Source organism: Hemiscyllium ocellatum, chromosome 11 (assembly GCF_020745735.1).
Source record: "Hemiscyllium ocellatum isolate sHemOce1 chromosome 11, sHemOce1.pat.X.cur, whole genome shotgun sequence".
Classification (NCBI taxonomy): Eukaryota; Metazoa; Chordata; class Chondrichthyes; order Orectolobiformes; family Hemiscylliidae; genus Hemiscyllium; species Hemiscyllium ocellatum.
Genome location: NC_083411.1, coordinates 29,707,755 through 29,726,858, shown reverse-complemented (window position 1 = coordinate 29,726,858; position 19,104 = coordinate 29,707,755). Strand labels below are relative to the sequence as shown.

At 40.1% G+C, this 19,104-nt stretch overlaps 1 protein-coding gene across 1 annotated transcript in view; it reads left to right on the top strand.

Moving 5' to 3' along the window:
- Positions 1 to 19,104, top strand: part of kdrl (kinase insert domain receptor like) — a 206,698-nt gene that overhangs the window by 67,370 nt on the left and 120,224 nt on the right. The window contains exons 4-5 of the mRNA XM_060832503.1: positions 4,951 to 5,075; positions 18,943 to 19,099. Coding sequence (XP_060688486.1) covers positions 4,951 to 5,075; positions 18,943 to 19,099 — 282 coding nt within the window. The remainder of the gene's footprint in view (positions 1 to 4,950; positions 5,076 to 18,942; positions 19,100 to 19,104) is intronic.

Here is a 19,104-nt window from a genome sequence, read left to right as displayed (position 1 = left end):
TGCGCAGGTAAAACTTTGATGGATGTGGAAGGCTCCTTTAGATTAGATTACTTACAGTGTGGAAACAGGCCCTTCGGCCCAACAAGTCCACATCGACCCACCGAAGCGTATACCACCCAGACTCATACTCCTACATTTACCCCTTCACTTATCACTATGGGCAATTTAGCATGGCCAATTCACCTAACCTGCACATTTTTGGATTGTGGGAGGAAACCGGAGCACCCGGAGGAAAGCCATGCAGACACGGGGAGAATGTGCAAACTCCACACAGAGAGTTGCCTGAGGCGGGAATTGAACCCGGGTCTCTGGCGCTGTGAGGCAGCAGTGCTAACCACTGATTCATAGCCATGAACCAAGATCATGCTGACCAACCTCCATTCATCAAGAGCTATTACAGCCTGAAAAAAAGAGAGAAGGCATGGGATGGAATTAGGTACAAGTTATGTGCACAATGCTGATACTTTGATTGGGTGCTGAATTGGTATCTGTTGACTAGCAGTCTATTTGGGCCTTTGCTTAGGTCTTTCACATTCACATACTTCTTGCTATGTATTCTAACTGCTTTTTATCCACAAAGGATCTTTTAAATATCAAGAAGGACTCTCTTCTCTATTTCACTTCAAGCATCAATAACTCAAAGACATCATTTGAAAGTATTTTCCATTCCTGAGAAAAAAAATTAACCCTCCTCTCAGTTCTTATATAATGGAATTTATTTCTCAATGTTTATTCATTTGGATTTCAGAATAATTTTTTTATTACTCAATAAATTGTATTTACTCAAAGGAAAAATCTTCGATATGATTTTTCACATAACTGCCTTTGCTTCAGAGTATAATGACCTGGTAGTATTATTGCTGGACCGTTAAGCCCAAGTAATGTTCTGGGGACCTGGGTTTGAATCTGCCATAACAGATGGTGGAATTTGAACATAATTTAAAAATCTAGGAGTCTAAATGATGACCATGAATCCATTGCCGATTGTTGGAAAAACACATCTGGTTCACTAACATCCTTTAGGGAAGGAAGGTGCCATCCTTACCTGGTCTAGCCGACATTTGACTCCAGGCCCACAGCAATGTGATTGCATCTTACTGCCGTCTGGGCAATTAGGGATGGGTAATAACTGCTGGCCTAACCAGTGATGTCCCCATCCCATGAATGAATAAAAAACATAATTTTAGCAATTTCAGACTGGTACAAATATTTATTTTTAATACAAACAGTTGATGTTAATTCCAGACTCGGAGCACAAAACGTGAATTTGAAGTTAGATACGAGTGGGAGATAGGACTACAACACTTTACATATTCCCTGACAACACAATTCACTTTTGGGAACAGAGAATTATATCATTTAAAGTAATTCCAAGGTGCAGAACATTCAAAGTTGTTAAAATACTGAATGGTTTTGTTCACTGTGAATCTGTGTGTTCTACTATATTTAATATTGGCAACATTGTGCAATCACTTTTCTTGCTTGTGCACTTCCTATCAAACTCCATGCATGGCCTGTCAAGTTTACTTTTGAATTCAAAGCTATAATTTTATGAACACATTTACTGTGGAAAGAAAATAAAATGTGATGAATAGTTTAAATTACCATCAATAATGAAGCTGAAGGGAATCAGTTTAGTTCAGTTGGCAGGATTGTAGGTTTACAGAGCAGTAGGTTGCTAACAGTGTGGGCTCAATTCCTGTCACTAGTTTGAGGTTGCTGTGAAGGACTGTCCTTCTCAATCTCTTCCCTCACTTGATGTCTGGTGGCCCTCAGGTTAAATCACCACCAGTTGCTTCTCTTTCAAATGACAGAACAGCCTCAATGATCAGGTAAGACTATGGCAACACAACAACATATTGGAAAATCTAACTTTTCCATGCTTGTGTTATTTAAACTAACCACTCTCAATCAGCATGGGTAAAATACAAAACCTACTTTAAAATCTCAGAAAGGTGTGCTTAATAAATAAGCTGATGGCTTGCAGTTACAACTATCGACACATCCTCTCTCTAACATGCTGTTGCCTGGATCCCCCCTGGTTGTTGCCTATGTGGTATCATTTTGGTCCTGGGCTGATTACAGAGGAACCTCAATTATTTGAATACCAGTTATCCGAAAATCAGATTATCCGAAGAAGATCTCGAGGTCCCGATAGAAACATTACATCAAAGACGTGAATCCGACAATAGGCAATAGACAATAAGTGCAGGAGTAGGCCATTCTGCCCTTCGAGCCTGTACCACCATTCAATATGATCATGGCTGATCATCCTTAATCAGTATCCTGTTCCTGCCTTATCTGCATAACCCTTGATTTCACTATCCTTGAGAGCTCTATCCAACTCTTTCTAAAATTATTCCAGAGATTGGGCCTCCACTGCCCTCTGGGGAAGAGCATTCCACACAGCCACCACTCTCTGGGTGAAGAAGTTTCTCCTGATCTCTGTCCTAAATGGTCTACCCCATATTTTTAAGCTGTGTCCTCTGGTTCGGCACTCACCCATCAGTGGAAACATGTTTGCTGCCTCCAGAGTGTCCAATCCTTTAAAAATCTTACATGTCTCAATCAGATCCCCTCTCAGTCTTCTAAACTCAAGGGTATACAAGCCCAGTCACTACAGTCTTTCAGCGTAAGGTTGTCCTGCCATTACAGGAATTGACCTCGTGAACCTACGTTGCACTTCCTCAATCACCAGAATGTCTTTCCTCAAATTTGGAGACCAGAACTGCAGGCAATACTCCAGGTGCAGTCTCACCAGGATCTTTCTTCCTTTTTGGATTGAACTGATCCTGCATCTTCTGCATTATACACAGAAATATCTGCCATTGTTCCTTCACTGTCATCCCTGCTAAGGTATTGCACCATTGAACTCTGGCCAGCTCCTCTCTCATAGTTCCATAGTTCCCTTTGTTCAACAGAAATATTGTCACTTCCGATTGTACCCTCTTCCTCTCTAATTGCAGATTGAAGCTTATTGTATTATGGTCACTACTTCCCAATGGCTCCTTCACTTCGAGGTCCCTGATCAATTCTGGTTCGTTGCACAATACCAGATCCAGAATTGCCTTCTCTCTGGCTCCAGCACCAACTGTTCTAAGAATCCATCTCGGAGGCACTCCACAAAGTCTCTTTCTTGAGGTCCAATACCATCCTGATTCTTCCAGTCTACCTGCATGTTGAAATCCCCCATAACAACTGTAGTAACATCTTTGCGACAGACCAATTTCAGCTCCTGATTCAACTTACATCCGACATCCAGACTACTGTTTGGGGGCCTGTAGATAACTCCCAAGAAGGTCTTTTTACCATTGGAATTTCTCAGCTCTATCCACACTGACTCTACATCCCCTGTTTCTAGGTCCCAGTCTTTTGTTTATAGTGAATAAACAGGCACCATTTCCAAATGACTGACCTCTCACTCTCTCTATATGTCCCCACACTTTTCCTGGAGTTCTACAGAGGGGTGTACCCTAGACCCCATCTCCTGGTAACTTCTCCAACATTGTCCTGTACAGGGCAAACGTGGAATGTGTCAAAAAGTTGCAGTAAAAAGTTGTGTGTGTGGCTGTGAATGTGTGTGCATGCGCTATTTGGAGACCTACCCGAGAAAGGCAGCTACAGCAGCAGCAGTCTTGTTGGAATACAATCCGGCTGCCCCAGGAGAGGGGGCCAGGCCGGATGGGGGGGGTTAGGTGGCAGTGTTGGACCGGATTAGGAGCGGGCAGTGTTGGAAGGGGTTTCGGGGTCAGGCGGGGGGGGTTGTTGGACGGGGTTGGGGCGGGAGGGGTGGGTGGGGCGGTGTTGGACAGGGTTGGGGGTGGGGGGATGGTGTTGGATGGGATTGGGTGCAGGGGTTGGGGTAGGGGGAGTGGTGTTGAACGGGGTTGGGGGCGGGGCAGGTGAGCAGGTGGTGTTAGACAGGGTTGGGGCAGAGGGGAGGTGTTGGACGGGATTGGGGTGCAGGGGTTGGGGCGGGGTGTGGTATTGGACAGGGTTGGGGGCGGAGGAGTGATGTTGAACGGGATTGTGGTGCAGGGGTTGGGCGAGGGGGTTGGTGTTGGACAGGGTTGGGGGCGGGGTGCAGTGTTGGATGGGATTGGGGTGCAGGGGTTGGGGGCGGAGGGTGGTGTTGGACGGGGTTGGGGGCAGGAAGGCGGTGTTGGACGGGATTGGGGTGCAGGGGTTGGGGGCGGGGGGTGGTGTTGGACATGGGTGGGGGATGGTGTTGGACAGTGTTGGGGCAGGGGCAGGCGGGTGGGCGGTGTTGGACTTGGTTGGGGGGTGGGGGCGGGCGGGGCCAAAGGCAGGAGGAGGGCAGTGCTGGACCTGGTTGGGAGGTGGCAGCGGGGGGCACGGGGGCAGGTGGAGGGCTGTGCTGGACTTGGTTGGGGTGTGGAGTGCCCGGAGATAGCGCTGGACAGGGTTGGGGGTCAGGGTCTCAAGCGCTGTGTACTTCTGCAGTTTACTGAATGGGGAGCAGACTTTAAAAACTCCAAGCCCCAGAGGAAAGGCATTTAATCGATTAACCGAATAATCGATTATCCGAACTAAATAGTGCCTGCCCATCTTGTTCAGAGAATTGAAGTTCCCCTGTATAATACTTTGTACGTAAAGCTCTAATACAGTAGTAGTGTGAACAATCTAGAAAAGAAGGTGAGGTCAAGTCTAGGTACTGTTTGTTTCCACTCCATGAGCTTATGTAGCAGAGCTTTTAGCCTACACAACAGAACGATAATTCACGTATGTGATTACTGAGATCGAGGTGGAATTGTGCAAGGTCCAAAATGGATTTGGCATTTAAAAGGTTAAAAATTTATTTCATAAACTAATGGCAATCTTGCATTGAACTGTTTCAAGAAACATCTGTGATTTTAAAATGTCATAAATTAGTACCTCACAAAACCTTACGGTGTGCTTTTTTTCATGTGCTTTTTCTTAAAAAAAAAGATCATCGGAGTCCATTTGTGGAACCTCATACAGAACATCCTGAAGTGATAAAGTTCAATGGAAGCAGTGAGATTGTGATTCCATGCCGTGTTACAGAACCAAACCTGCAGGTCACCCTGCTGATGGTAAGACACAAACGAAAAAAATCTGTAAGTGCTTCAACAGATCCACACACAAACAAGTTATATAATGTAAAATGTCCTTCCAAGAAATATTATATAAAAGCTGAAAAGGTTGGAAAGTAAGTCCAACAACACTTTTAACAAAGATTAAAGAATAATAACAGATTGGGTGTGGACTAAATCATTATCTGCCATTCCTATTCTCAAATCCAGACTGTGTAATTTTGACATTTTCTGATTTTATTCCAGATTTCTAACATTAACTGTTTCTCCATAAATGTAGATTGTTTTGTACCACTTAACATTTTGCTTTGTGATCACCCTCAAGTTGTTATCCACTGGGAAAGTAACAACCTTTTTGAAATTGTAACATTCTAATATTTGTCCCCGGGAAACACAAAGTTTCATGGTTCATAACCTGTACTAATTTAACTGAACTCTGAATTGGCAAATGAGATAGGACTATAAATCTGATATGCCACCTCGCCTGAGTCGGGCAAGAGTTTGCATTAAGTTGTCATGCATGCATATATTCACAATGCCTAAGATTTTTCTTAATTTGACTGTCTGAAGGTTGGGAGAAAGTAAGGTGTTGAATAGGTCCCAAAATTCATTGGTATTTGTGAATACTTCTATTAAATACTGGGCCCTGTGGTATTAATGGAGAACATCCGCTTGCACAATGAATGGTGGGATCCTTCTGCTTCCATGGCTGTATTTTCATAATCTCATTCTATAGCAGGAGAAAGTAACTATAAATCCATCAGCCCAGTGAGTTGTGAAGGAAGTAGATAAAATAATAAGAAAAAATGGGAGCAGCAGACACAGCGACAAAGATAGAAACTGAATGGATAAAAGAAGAAAAAAATCCATAAACATCATATGGTCATCCTCTGTTGTCCATATCTCAGCTATGGTCTGACAATTTCAGTCAAATTCATTGTTTAATCACAAGCACATAACTAATAACACTTAAGAGTTGACAACTGTGATTAGAATTGACCTCAATTCCCTTGTCTAGAAGAAGGAACCCTTCCTCCTCTAGGCAATCACCCCAGGTGGATAATGTGGGTGTGAACATGATTGGGCTTCATTGTAATGTCTTCTATAGTCAAGTAGCTTTGTAACACTCACTGTCTAAGCTTGTGTACAATGTTGTGGTGGGCTGAATATGCTCATGATGAAATATTCTGAGGCGCCATCATCTTTAGGTCTGGAGAAGACGAAATGCAAACAAAGAGGAGAAATTACAATATAATGCAAACTTTACATTGAGAAAGAATAGATATTTAATATGATAAAGTCTCTTATTTTATACATTGATTATGCAAATAAATTAGTTGCGAATTCTGATTATTTGAAAGCATTGGAATGCACGAAGCTGGAAAAGATTGTTGTAGTCCCACGGCTATGTGAACATTTGAAAAATGAGGTGCACCACAATCTCTGTCATACTTTTCAATCCTTTACTGCTCAATCCCTCACTCTGCCAAATTTCTATCAGGTTCCTTCTAAACTTTGCCAACATTTTTCACCTTCAGTGTCTCCTGAGAGACACAAGCTGTTCCAAGTATTCACCAACCTTTAAGAGTAACAATGAAATCTCAGCATTGTTCACTTCCTCTTTTCTGAACATGAATTCAAACTTCTTATAAAGTTTATGATTACAGAAAACAAGGTTTTCAAGCTACCTATAATCCTCTACAATTTTGAATATACTGATGGTTTCCTTTTTTCTCTTCAGATTGGTATTTTTCATTTCTGCACATTCTTTTCAATGCTAAATCAAAATAACAATGCTGATGCCTGTGAGTGTATTCTCCCAAATTATCATTTCAAAAGGGTGTAGTGATCAGCATAACACTTCAAGTAACTCTAGACTAGTGTTTGATGAGACATCTTTTGTTTGAAACATTAATTTGAAATCTCACCTACATGTGACAACAAACAAAATTTTATGGCAGCACTTCTTAGTCAACATCCTGCCCTCAAGCAAGACTATCAAACTAATTAATTGCTATTTGTAGTTTCTTATGTGTTCATTAGCTGTTCTATGTATCCACAAATGAAAGTGGTTACTTTTCAGAATATAATCTATTCGCTGTAAGACATGCAGTTGTCCTCAGACACTGAAAGGTACTATATAAATGCAAGTCTTTATTTCTTTGCAATATTAATTATTTCTACACACATTGCAATAGACCTATAGACAAGACCCCACTCTCTGTCCATTTTCTCATCATTTCACTTCTATCCACATTAAATAGAACTTCCCATTTGTCAATGAAAGCTCTTAATCGATCACTGTGAAAAATGATGTCGCAATGATTGACCCTCTTTCTCTTGAGAAACAATTTTCTCTGATGCAGCTGCATCAGAAGTTTCCCCATTGAGTCAACTCAGTTCATTAAAATTTATAATGTACTTCATTCCCAATTCCACCCACTCCACAAGATTTTGAAAACCTGAATCCATCTCAACCAATTGCTCCCCATTCCCTGCACACAAGTCAAACTGACCTCTTGTTATTCCATATTCCTATAAGTAATTCATTATTCCCCCAATCAGAACTCCTTGTGCTACATGTATCAACCTCACCCTGTTATATTCCCCAATTTATTGAAATGTTTCCACACCATTCCTGTTTCAAATCATTCCCTAACAATGCCCCACCACCTTTCAATTGATTGAATTAGCAACTACATTAATTATCCTATTGCAATCCAAGCAGGATTGGTGCCTTCTTTTTTAATGGCATCAACAACCCTATCCCATCTAGATATTAATTCTTAGCATTTTTAACATTTCCTTATTTTTTTCCCAGGCATCTGAATAGGGCTTCAAATATTTATTGATGTTGGGAATTACAGGGGGAAACTTACTACAATTCTGGCCAAAGTTCAGTACTGATGTCATAAATGTCCATGCGGTGGAATGGCTGCCTTCTGACCTGTACAGCAAATGACAGAAATTATTTTTAAACGTGATTAATATGTATCATAACATTTGTTCTTAAACTACTGTCATTATGTTCTACCTCTTCTGTGGCAGCTTGTATCTGAGTAATTGATACATTTGAGCTGGTTCCCAGGTCCCACTGTCTGAATGCTGCAGAGACAAGCTGTCTGCTTCCTGCTTCGTAAGAGGAAGCGACAGGAGAGTTTTGTAGTCCCATTTACAAACATCCTCCGTCAAGCCTTAAAGTTTTACGAACTTCTATTCCAGGAAAGCAGGAAACTGTGTTTATGTTCTACTGACCTTTTCCTTTTGTGAATATTTCCCAAAGTACTGAGAAGTATTGCCAATAATCTTGCCTGCTGCCCATTCAGCACTGTAAATCACAACAATGAACAAGTGTTGGATATGACTCCCCATCTTTGTAGGTTAGCTGATCCCAGCTTGCATAAGAATTAACTCCACCAGAACCAGATAAGTTGCATTTTTGTCATCTACTATTGATCATTTTAAAGTGGGGGATTTCTGCTGTAAGTTGTTTCTATGGGTGTAATGGAGGAGGAAACGATGACACTATAAAGCAGGCAGTATTTCATACCACATCCAACATACCCAACACACACACACACACAAACACAAACACACATACACACACGTATATCTGGAATTAAGAGTCTAATGATGACCTTGAATCCATTAACGCTTGTTGGAGAAACCCATCTGGTTCACTAATGTCCTTTAGAGAAGGAAACTGCCATCTGTGACTGGTCTGGCCTACATGTGACTCCATACCCACAGCAATGTGATTGATAATTAGGGGTGGGCAATAAATGCTGGGGGCCCCCACAACCCATGAATGAAAAAAAAACATAGGGACCTAATATTCAACGAAGGGCTACAATTTGACTGAGGCACAGAGGACTGTTTCTGCTCATAGGCTCCAAGCTTGGAATAACTTTAGGCATAAATGAAGAAAAATGGCTAATCCTGCAAGTCAAATCTAAATCTTCCTCCAAATCCCTATATCTAATTTGAATCCAAATCTAAAACTCCGAATTGAAATAGCATCCATTTTGTTGAATGGTGATGATGAGATCATCTAAATAAATTTGGCAGACAACAGAAAATGGCTCAGCCTCCTGAAAAACTTTCATGTGAAAACTACATGGCTTCAGCTCTTCAAAAATAGCTTTTCTCAAAGGCATGGGGAGGAGGTAAGGAGTAAACAATAGGGAGGGACAGAGCCTAAAGAGAGAGAAGAACAGTCAAAGGTCTGGCTGGGAAGGTGAATAACTGTTAATGGGGACTGTTAGTGACTAACAATAGGCAGTGTGTAATGGCAGACCTGGTTTGTGGGTTGGGGGCTAGGGAATGGAGGAGTTCAGGCCCGAAGATTAGTGAACTCAATATTGAGTCCAGACAGCTGCAGAGTCCCCAGATAGAAAATGAGGTGTTCTTGCTCCAGCTTGCACAGAGCTTCAATGGAGCACTACCGAAAGCCTGAGACAGAAATGTTGGCCAAGGAACAGGGTGGTGTGTTAAAGTGGCAGGCAACTGGAGGCTCAGGGTCTTTTTTGTGGACAGAATGTGGTCACCCAGTCTATGCTTCATTTCCCCAATATACAGGAGATGACATTGTGAGCAGCAAATGCAGTAGACTAGATTATGTGAAGCATTTTACCTGAAAGGTATGTTTGGGCCCTTGGATACTGAGAAAGGAAGAGGTAAATGGACAGGTGTTTCACCTTTGGAGGTGGCAGGGAAAGGTGCCGTGGGGTTGGGGAAAGCTGCTGGGAATGAAGGAAGAGTGGGCCAGCGGGATGGTCCCTGCAAAAGATAGACAAAGGCGGGGAGGGAATATGTGTCTGGTGATGGCATCTTACTGGAGGTGGCAAAAATGGTGGCTAATAATCTTCAGGATGAGTTGCTGGTGGGATGGTAGGTGAAGACAAGGGGAACATTATTGCTGTTGTGGAATGACGAGAGGGAGTGATGGCAAAAGTGTGGGAGATGGGTCAGACCCAGTTGAAGGCCCTGACAACAACGGTGCTGGGGAATCCTTGGTTGAAGAAGAAGGTGGACATTTTTGAGATTCCATTGTCAAAGTTGGCTTCATCAGAACATATGCAATGGAGATGGAGGAACTGGGAGAATAGAATGGAATCTTTACAGGAAATAGAGTGCGAAGATGTATAGTTCTGGTAGGTGGGAGAGTTGGTGGATTTATAGTGGATATTAGTGGCCAGTCTATCCCTTGAAATGGAAACAGAGACGTCGAGGAAGGGAAGGGGAACAAGTCAGAGATAGACCAGATGGAAATGAGAGTGAGGTTTGAAATTGGAAGCGAAATCAATGAACTTTTTCCAATTCCGGATGAGTGAGGGAAGCAACAATGATCATATCATCAATATATTGGAGAAAGAGTTGTGGGTGGGGGCCAGAATAGGACTGGAACAAGGATTGTTCCATGTATCCCATGGAGGGATAGGCATAACTAGGGCTCATACGGGTACTCATGGCTACCCCTCTGACCTGAAGAAAATGAGAAGAGTTAAAAGAAAAGTTGTTGAGGGTGAGGATGAGCTTGGCCAAGCGGAGGAGGGTGGTAGTTGGTAGAAATGGTTCAGGCCTTTGCTCCAGGAAGAATTAGAGAGTCCTGAGACAATCCTGGTGGGGGATGGACGTGTAAAGGGATTGCACATCCACGGTAAAGAGGAGGCTGCTGGAATCTGCAAACTGAAAATTCTGAAACTGGTGTAGAGCGTCAGAGGAATCATGAATGTACGTGGGCAAGGACTGGACCAGGAGAGAAAAGACTGAGTCTGTCTATCGTTTGTTCCTTACCCCCTTCCCCCACCCTATCTTCTGCATCTAAACCAACATTTTCCCAGCTACCATCAATTCTGAGGAAGGTCACCGTGCAAAGCGTACCTTTGATTTCTCTTCACGCATTCTCCCACACGTGCTGAGCTTTTCCAGCAACTTCTGATTTTGTTTCTGATTCACAGCATCTGCAGTTCTTTCGGTTTTTAGTTATTCAAAGGTGTGACTGATTTTTAATAAACTTGTGAGCTGTTTGTGTGAGAAGAAAGTTAGACACCACGTTCCCACACCACTTCTACAAATGAAAACTGAAATAACTCCATAGACGCTAATAGACTTCCACTTCCCTTTATTTCTGAGTGGAAGTCCTTCACCTTGATCCAGCTCCCTCAAAAGCCATTCTCAGAATGAACAGGATGTCTGATACTCTTCTTTTTATCTGTCAGGTGAAGGATCCCTAACTGGACCAGATTAACAGCTCCAGTCAGGGAACTCATTACCTATGCGGTCCACCAGGCTAACTTTGTTACAAACACTACAACAACCTTTCAAAGGCTCAGTGAATGGATTTATTTTGGTGGGTGGGTTGATATAGATTGCAGTGTTGATAGAAAGCAAGACTGTTTAAGAATCCAGCTCAGCTCATCACTAGTTATTACCCAAGAGATATGAGGTTCAATCTTGCCATGGAACACCCTGCAGTAATTGCCTGTGGCAGGGTTCAAACTGCTCGGCACCACTTACTGCTACCATATTTGGCAGACCCTGTACCTTGCTACAGAAGCTTCAATATGCATGCAAATTGATGTCCTCTGACACGCATAAGCACAAATTGTACTTTAGAAGGATGACTAGGTGATGAAGTGGAAGATGTTCAGAAACTGTGAGTAATAAATTATTTTCCTGGGGTCAGAAAGAGCAAATTAAATCTCCCCTTTGATTCTAATTTCCTGTTGGCTGATTCAGCCCATGAGCCAGATAAATGTACTGGCCTGAAGCCAATGAACTGGAAAGTGTTAGCCATGTGGAGCATGCAGTCACCAGTGGCAGAATAGTGAGTTCCATTTTGTCAGACTCATTCAAATAATTGATTATGTAGTTGATGCAATTTTCTTCCATCTTATTTAATTTCAAAATCTGATTGAAGATTTGTAGCTCGGGTATCCGTTGTTGTGGTTCTGCTCGCCGAGCTGGAAGTTTTTGCTGCAAACGTTTCGTTCCCTGGCTAGGGAACATCATCAGTGCTGTTGGAGCCTCGTGTGAAGCGCTGCTTTGATGTTACCCGGAAGCGGCAAGAACAAACCAATATAAATACCGGAAGAAACATCAAAGCAGCGCTTCACACGAGGCTCCAACAGCACTGATGATGTTCCCTAGCCAGGGAATGAAACGTTTGCAGCAAAAACTTCCAGCTCGGCGAGCAGAACTATTTAATTTCAATCCATCCCTTATTACATAGCAAACTCTCACAAAATGGACAAGATTTCCATCTTATATTGCACTAAAGGAATCTTATAAAATGTCTTTTTAAATTATTTGAGTAGGAGTAAATGGGGCGATACAGTGGCTCAGTGGTTAGCACTGCTGCCTCACAGCGCCAGGGACCCAGATTCGATTCCAGCCTTGGATGACTGTCTGTGTGGAGTTTGCGCATTCTCCCCGTGTCTGCGTGGATTTCCTCCAGGTGCTCCGGTTTTCTCCCACAGTCCAAAGATGTGCAGGTCAGGTGAATTGGCAAAGGTAAATTGCTGATACTGATATGTGCAATAGGTAGGGGAATGGATCTGGGTGGGTTGCTCTTCGGGAGAGTTAGTGTGAACTTGTTGGGCCGAATAGCCTGTTTCCATACTGTAGGGAATCTAATTTAATCTAAATCCTCCATGACTAAAACACTTCAATCTGTTGTCATACTACCAAATGCTTATGCCTCCATGGAACAAGTACTTTACAGTCTGACACGGACTACCCCTTATTGACAAATTGTGCCTTTTCTGGCAGATTTTTGGTCGGACTTGGGGGAGGGGAGTGATGGACCAAACTGGTGGATTTAAACTGATTTGCCTGGCCTGTAACCAACTGAATTATAAATTGAAGATTGAACGCTTGCCATTATAAACATCATAACTCTGCAAGCTGAATGAGGTATCCTCATGAAGTAAATGGGGTTTGACAAATTTATACACGGCAGGGTTATTTTATGCCCAAGGCCTCACACTGTCATTTTAACTGGTCCCTAAACAGTGTTTACATCACAGCTGTCCTGCCAAGCTACAGCAGCTCAGCAGCTGGTGGGAAAGATGACGAAGTCATTCCAGGAATCAAAAAGAATAGCTTTTCTAAAATATCTTACATCACCTTTGACATTGTACAATGCTTTACAGGCAATGTTTAATGTATTTGAAGGTACAGAAAGATAAATATGACAGGCAATTTGTACATAGCAAATTTCTAAAAACAATGATGTGACACATAACTAAGTAATTTGTCTGAACTTTCAGTAATGGTAGTTGAGAGATAATGAATGTCTGGAAAACTGGGGGAGCTCTCTTGCTTTTCTTTAAAGTAGAAGTTTCTACATCTACTTAAGATGATTTCAAATAGCAGAGATGTTCTGCAATGCAGCACTCTTTTTACACTACACCAGATTGAGTGCACAAGTCTCAGGAAGAAATTCCATTGTGTGTTTCAGGAGTTCCTCTGCCCTGAGCTCTCACTCTTCCCTTTCACAAGTCAATCCCGAAACCCTATCCCTGCTATTTGTCTTGAAATCAGTGGGGACAAAATGGGCAAAAGTCCATCCAAAATACCCTGCAGGCAACTATTCTGTGCCCTCTTATTGCAGTCAGATTGGCACCTTATAAACGTCGACCAGGAGTAAAACTTGCCAGGATGTTCTACGACTTTTTTTTTTAGGTGAGCAACTTAGTTTGTAAAGATGTGTAATTATCGGAAATGGAAATAGCTTTCTCATTATCTTCGGGACTAATATGAATCTATTCCAAAGTGACTAGCAGTGCTACAGGATTCGTTGATTTAAGCAGGCATTCTGCTGTGCATCCAGATTGTTTGCTTATTGTTCCCCATGGCTTACCATGCACAGCTGTTGAAAGAATAATGAAAACCTAACAAAAAAGAACCAGTGTCAGATTGGATCATTATTCTGTCAACTATCTTTTCAGCAATGATGTATCTTTTATGAAAGTTGTTTATTTTGATGTCCAACATATTTTTGAATCATAACAGGGCACAAACTGTCCCTCTTTTGGCAAAATGAAATAACAAAAAATTCAGCACTTTTTAATTTTACACGAAATTAATTTTATCATAAAGAGGGAACCCACTATTCATTACATTTTGATATTCAGATATGTATTGCCTCTCATGCATCAATTTAACAATTCATGACTGCCAATCCTAAGCAGGCAACTGAAAATTTTTCATTTATGTACCTTTGCTCCTTGATAATATACCCTGATTTGTAAAGAAACATTTGATTTATTTAGCTTTATTTTCCCATATTTATTCAGCAAGCGATTTGTTGTTATTAACCAATAGCCTAGCAATTTTTATTTCCAGTAACTGAAATCAGTGGCAGAAACAAAAAGAGTATATTATGTTAGTAAGCCATGGGTAATGTGATATAGATTTTTTGAATGATAAAAGGTGAAGATGGCATTGATGAAAATGGTCTGTACAACTTGGCTATAAATGTAGCACTTGAGTAGTCATGTAGAAAATTAACAAGCATTAAATGAGGATGGGTGATAATTTATTCGCAGTAATATCAAATGTACAAAATAGATTTCGAATTAATATAACTAATTCTTAGCTGAACACTTGACTTTATTTGAATAGAATCTAATATTTCAGTGATAAGTTAGTAGAAAGCGAACAAAACTTCGAGTAATGAGGACTGTGTATTGCTGCAGTAGAAACATGTGATTTGTAAAATGCAAAGTGTAAGACTGAGAGGTAGAACTTTAGTTGGGTATCGATTGCAGTTTGGTTGCTATTTTGTGGAGGGGGGGGAGGCGGCGGTAGAGACTAATTTTGTATTATTCATCATGATCTAGGAACTTATTGAATTTGGTCTAATATGAAGACTGCTTCTGGTTCCCAGCCAATATGTCATCTGATTGAATTAGTTCAGTCACTTCCTTTACAAATCAAGAGATTTAACTGAGTAAACCTTAAATCCGAAACAGAGCACAACATAGACAATGACTGACCAAACTTGGATTCTGCTTGAAAATGTACCAGATGGTGTGCCTGGAGATGCCAGAAGTTTGTAAAGAATCTGTGACACATGCTGATGGTTTAAGTGCTAATGTAGATTCACTATGACATGGTTGTATGGAGGTGCACAAACACCTAAGTAAAACAAAATATGAAACTGTTAATGAAATCAACCAGGTGGAGAATAAAACAAAGTTATGAACATAATATTCCATAAATCTGTAATCCAAATTTATTAATGTTCTCGTCACTCCATAATAATGAATTATTACTTTTCATTTCAACTGTATTCTCTATATTTCAATTAACATAACTGGATAAGAATAACTTGAAAAAAGGTCAACTTTACACAATGCAAATTATTAATAGGATTGCATTATTAAACAGTTCCTGAATGTAAATTTGATACCAACAATAAGCCCACTTGTTCTTGCTCTATTTTTCAACATAGGATTCGTAGGGAACCTGAAACAATCCTCTTATAAAGTGGAAGTCCATGCCTTCATGAAGTATCAATTTACCACATCTTTTAAAATATCAGACTAGAACGTATCATGTAAATGTTTGCTTGTCTAAGTGTCTGCCAGAAATGCACCTGGTTGGTTCAAATGTCATATTAATTAGAAATTACCAATTTGAACTAAAAAGCTTACAAACGTACTGATGAGCAATTGAAGCATATGCAAAAATTACAAATTGGTAGTTTGCTTTCTACTTACCATGTTGATTCAAAAATTAACAAAGTGCTCCTGCAAAACAACCAATGCGACAGAGAAGAGGAATCAATGAATTCACTCAAAATGTTTTGGCAACTGGTTTCTAGCACAAAATACTGACAATGTTGTGGGGAAATGCATGAGATGTGGGACTATGCATGAATGCTTGTTCAGATATTCATGTTGGGCCAAATCATCTCATTCACTTACAGGTGGTTCTGCTGTAACGTATTAGTTGCATTCCTCTGCAACCGTGTGCAGTAGAAAACTGAGCTATGGGAAATCGCTGTTGAAAATAGTGCTGTGGAAGATTGCTCAAGAAAATCGCTATACGCATTCAGTAGAAAGTTCACATTATCCAAATATCATCCACAATTCGCCAAACACATTACAGCCAAATCATGTTGATGAAACACGAGTTATACCAGAATGACCTAGAAACAATTTTCTTTTATTCTATGATCTTATCTGTCCTATCCACATCAGTATCAGAAGAAATTACATTGGAGTAGACTTTTAACATATCAAAAAACATAGTTCACAGATATCTCCATATTTATTCATAGAATAGTCCACGTTCTCTTGAAAATATTTCCTTTCAATTCTGACTGCAAGGATTTATCCTTGTTTGGGAGCTCAGAGCCCAACCTTTCATTGTTTAGCTTTGATTCCTCTCTTGTTATTTGTTGGATGGCCATGCAAGAGAAAAATATATACAAGTAGAGCATGATGGAGACCATTCAGCCTGCATATTTGTGGATCAATAACTATCCTTCTCAATTTCACTTTCCAGCTCTCATGTTACCGATCTGAAGATTTCAGCAGCCACAATTAGTGCAATCACTATAAGTGCAATTAAGATAATTTTGTGATTGTTTCATAATTGTATAGTTTTGAATTGTGAATGGTTGGAACAACTGCTTTTGAGTATGTGTATATCTGAAAAGTTACTGTCAGAAAGTGTGATATTCTGGATTATATTTCCATTACTCAAGTTTAAAGGAAGCTATGGAAATGATGCGAAGATATGAATAAAAATCCTGAAATTAAGTGTGCTAAGCAGAAACTCAGTTTCATTAAATTGGAAACATCTGTAAGAGAAACAAACAAGTTTAAATTCAGTTAATTTTTTTCTATTTTAAATTTCTTTGTTTTCACTAAAAATTCTAAATGTGTCAGCCATTCTAATCTTGGAAGAATACAAACAAGTGTCTTCCAGTTACTTGCAGAAACATTAGAAAAGCAAATAATGAAAATATTCTATTTTGAATTCACTTTTCAAGAAAAGGCAAAATAAAATATCTACATTTGCACCCTCATTTCAAATTAAAACAAAAAGAGGTTGGTTAAAATGTGACTGCTCTCTTTAAACTTACATAATTTTGTTCAGATTTGTTTTTACATTATAGTCAAGATTTTTGGCTTATCAAACTATCTGTTTTCTGGTATAGCAGCATTTCAGTACAATGGTTAACTTGACAATGGTGGCCTGGCCATTCAGAAATAATTTGTGTCACTGAGTAAAGCAGGTATTTGAATGAACTCAGAGCAGGATATCTGCATGAAATATCATGTTCATGGTTACACAGGAGTGCACATAAACATACTTACATCCGTCTATGACGCATGCAAAGTTTCTTTTTCTGAACTTATACAGCAAGCAAAAGACACCCCTCCAGGTAATTTTTCAAACTCAAATTATTAAAAATATTCCATTTACTTCCTGAAGCTCCACCTTAAGTTGTCCTCACCTTCAAGTACTGCAGGGTGTGCCAAGTATGAAGTTAAAAATCACACACCAGGTTATAGTGCAACAGGTTTATTTGGAACACTGCTCCTTCATCAGGTGGTTGTCACTTGAGAATGTAACTTCAAGAAAGATTTACATATGAAAGAACTGAAACCAACGTGCCCATTCTAAAAGATGAGAGACTTAACAAATAATCCAGGTCTTTTTCAATGTAAACTTTTGCTATCAATTCTGTGTCCTACAATCGTATACTCCACAACCACCTGATGAAAGTTTACAGTGTGATGTAACTGAAATTATATATTGAAAATGATCTGGATTGTTTGTTAAGTCTCTCATCTTTTAGAACGGGCACATTGGTTTCAGTTCTTTCATATGTAAATCTTTCTTGAAGTTACATTCTCAAGTGATGACCGCCTGATAAAGGAGCAGTGATCCAAAAGCTTGTGCTTTCAAATAAACCTGTTGGACCAAAACCTGGTGTTGTATGATTTTTAACTTTGCACAACCAAGTCCAACACCAGCACCTCCAAAAATACTCCTTACTTCCTGAAGCTCCACCTTAAGTTGTCCTCACCTTCAAGTAATGCAGGGTGTACCAAGTATGAAGTTAAAAATCACATAACATCAGGTTATAGACCAGTTAGTTTGGCATTAGTAGTGGGAAAAATGATAGAGTCCATTATAAAAGAGGTAAGAGCAGAGCGCTTGGATGATAGTGACAGGATTGGACACAATCAGGTTTACGAAAGGGAAGTTGTGCTTGACCAATCTGCTGAAATGTTTTGAGAATGTACCAAGTAGAATGCATAAGACGGAGCCAGTGGATGTGTTTTACTCGTATTTTCATAAGGTGTTCGACAAGGTCCCACATAAGAAAAATGAGACTATACCATTTGGTCCCTTGAAACCTCTCTGCCAATTTATAAGATTATGCTGGTTTGATTGTGGCCTTAACTTCATTTATTGCATGTATTCCATAATCCTCCACTCCACAGTGAACATAAAATATGTCTAACTCAACTTTGAATAGATTCAATGACTTCACCCTGGCTGTAAACTGTGGAAGAGAACTCATAACACTAGTGATTCCTGAGAAGAAAAAAATTGTTGTCACCTCCATTTTCAAAGAGTGAACCTTGAACTATAATCTGCATTTATGAATTCTAGTTTCAAGGGAAGAAACAGTCTCACTTGTCACAATGCTGCAATGAAACTGAGCATCAAATGAAGTTTGGAACTTTTATATTTCCTCTTTCTTTTTATTTGATTAAAAATATTGAAACATTAAGACATTACAACTTTATAGTGGATATCCTAACATAATCTTTGAGAGATAATGCTTATTACGTGTATTAATGTAACCAATGATAATTTCTATCTGATACAGGACCATTCAATTTTTGAAATCGATGGGATAAATAACAAATGGGATCCTAAGCAAGGTTTTATTCTTCGAAACCTGGAATATATTCCTGGCATGTTGCGATGCAAAACCATGGTCAATAAACAACATTTTGAATCTTGTTTTATGATATCCAAAGAAGGTAAG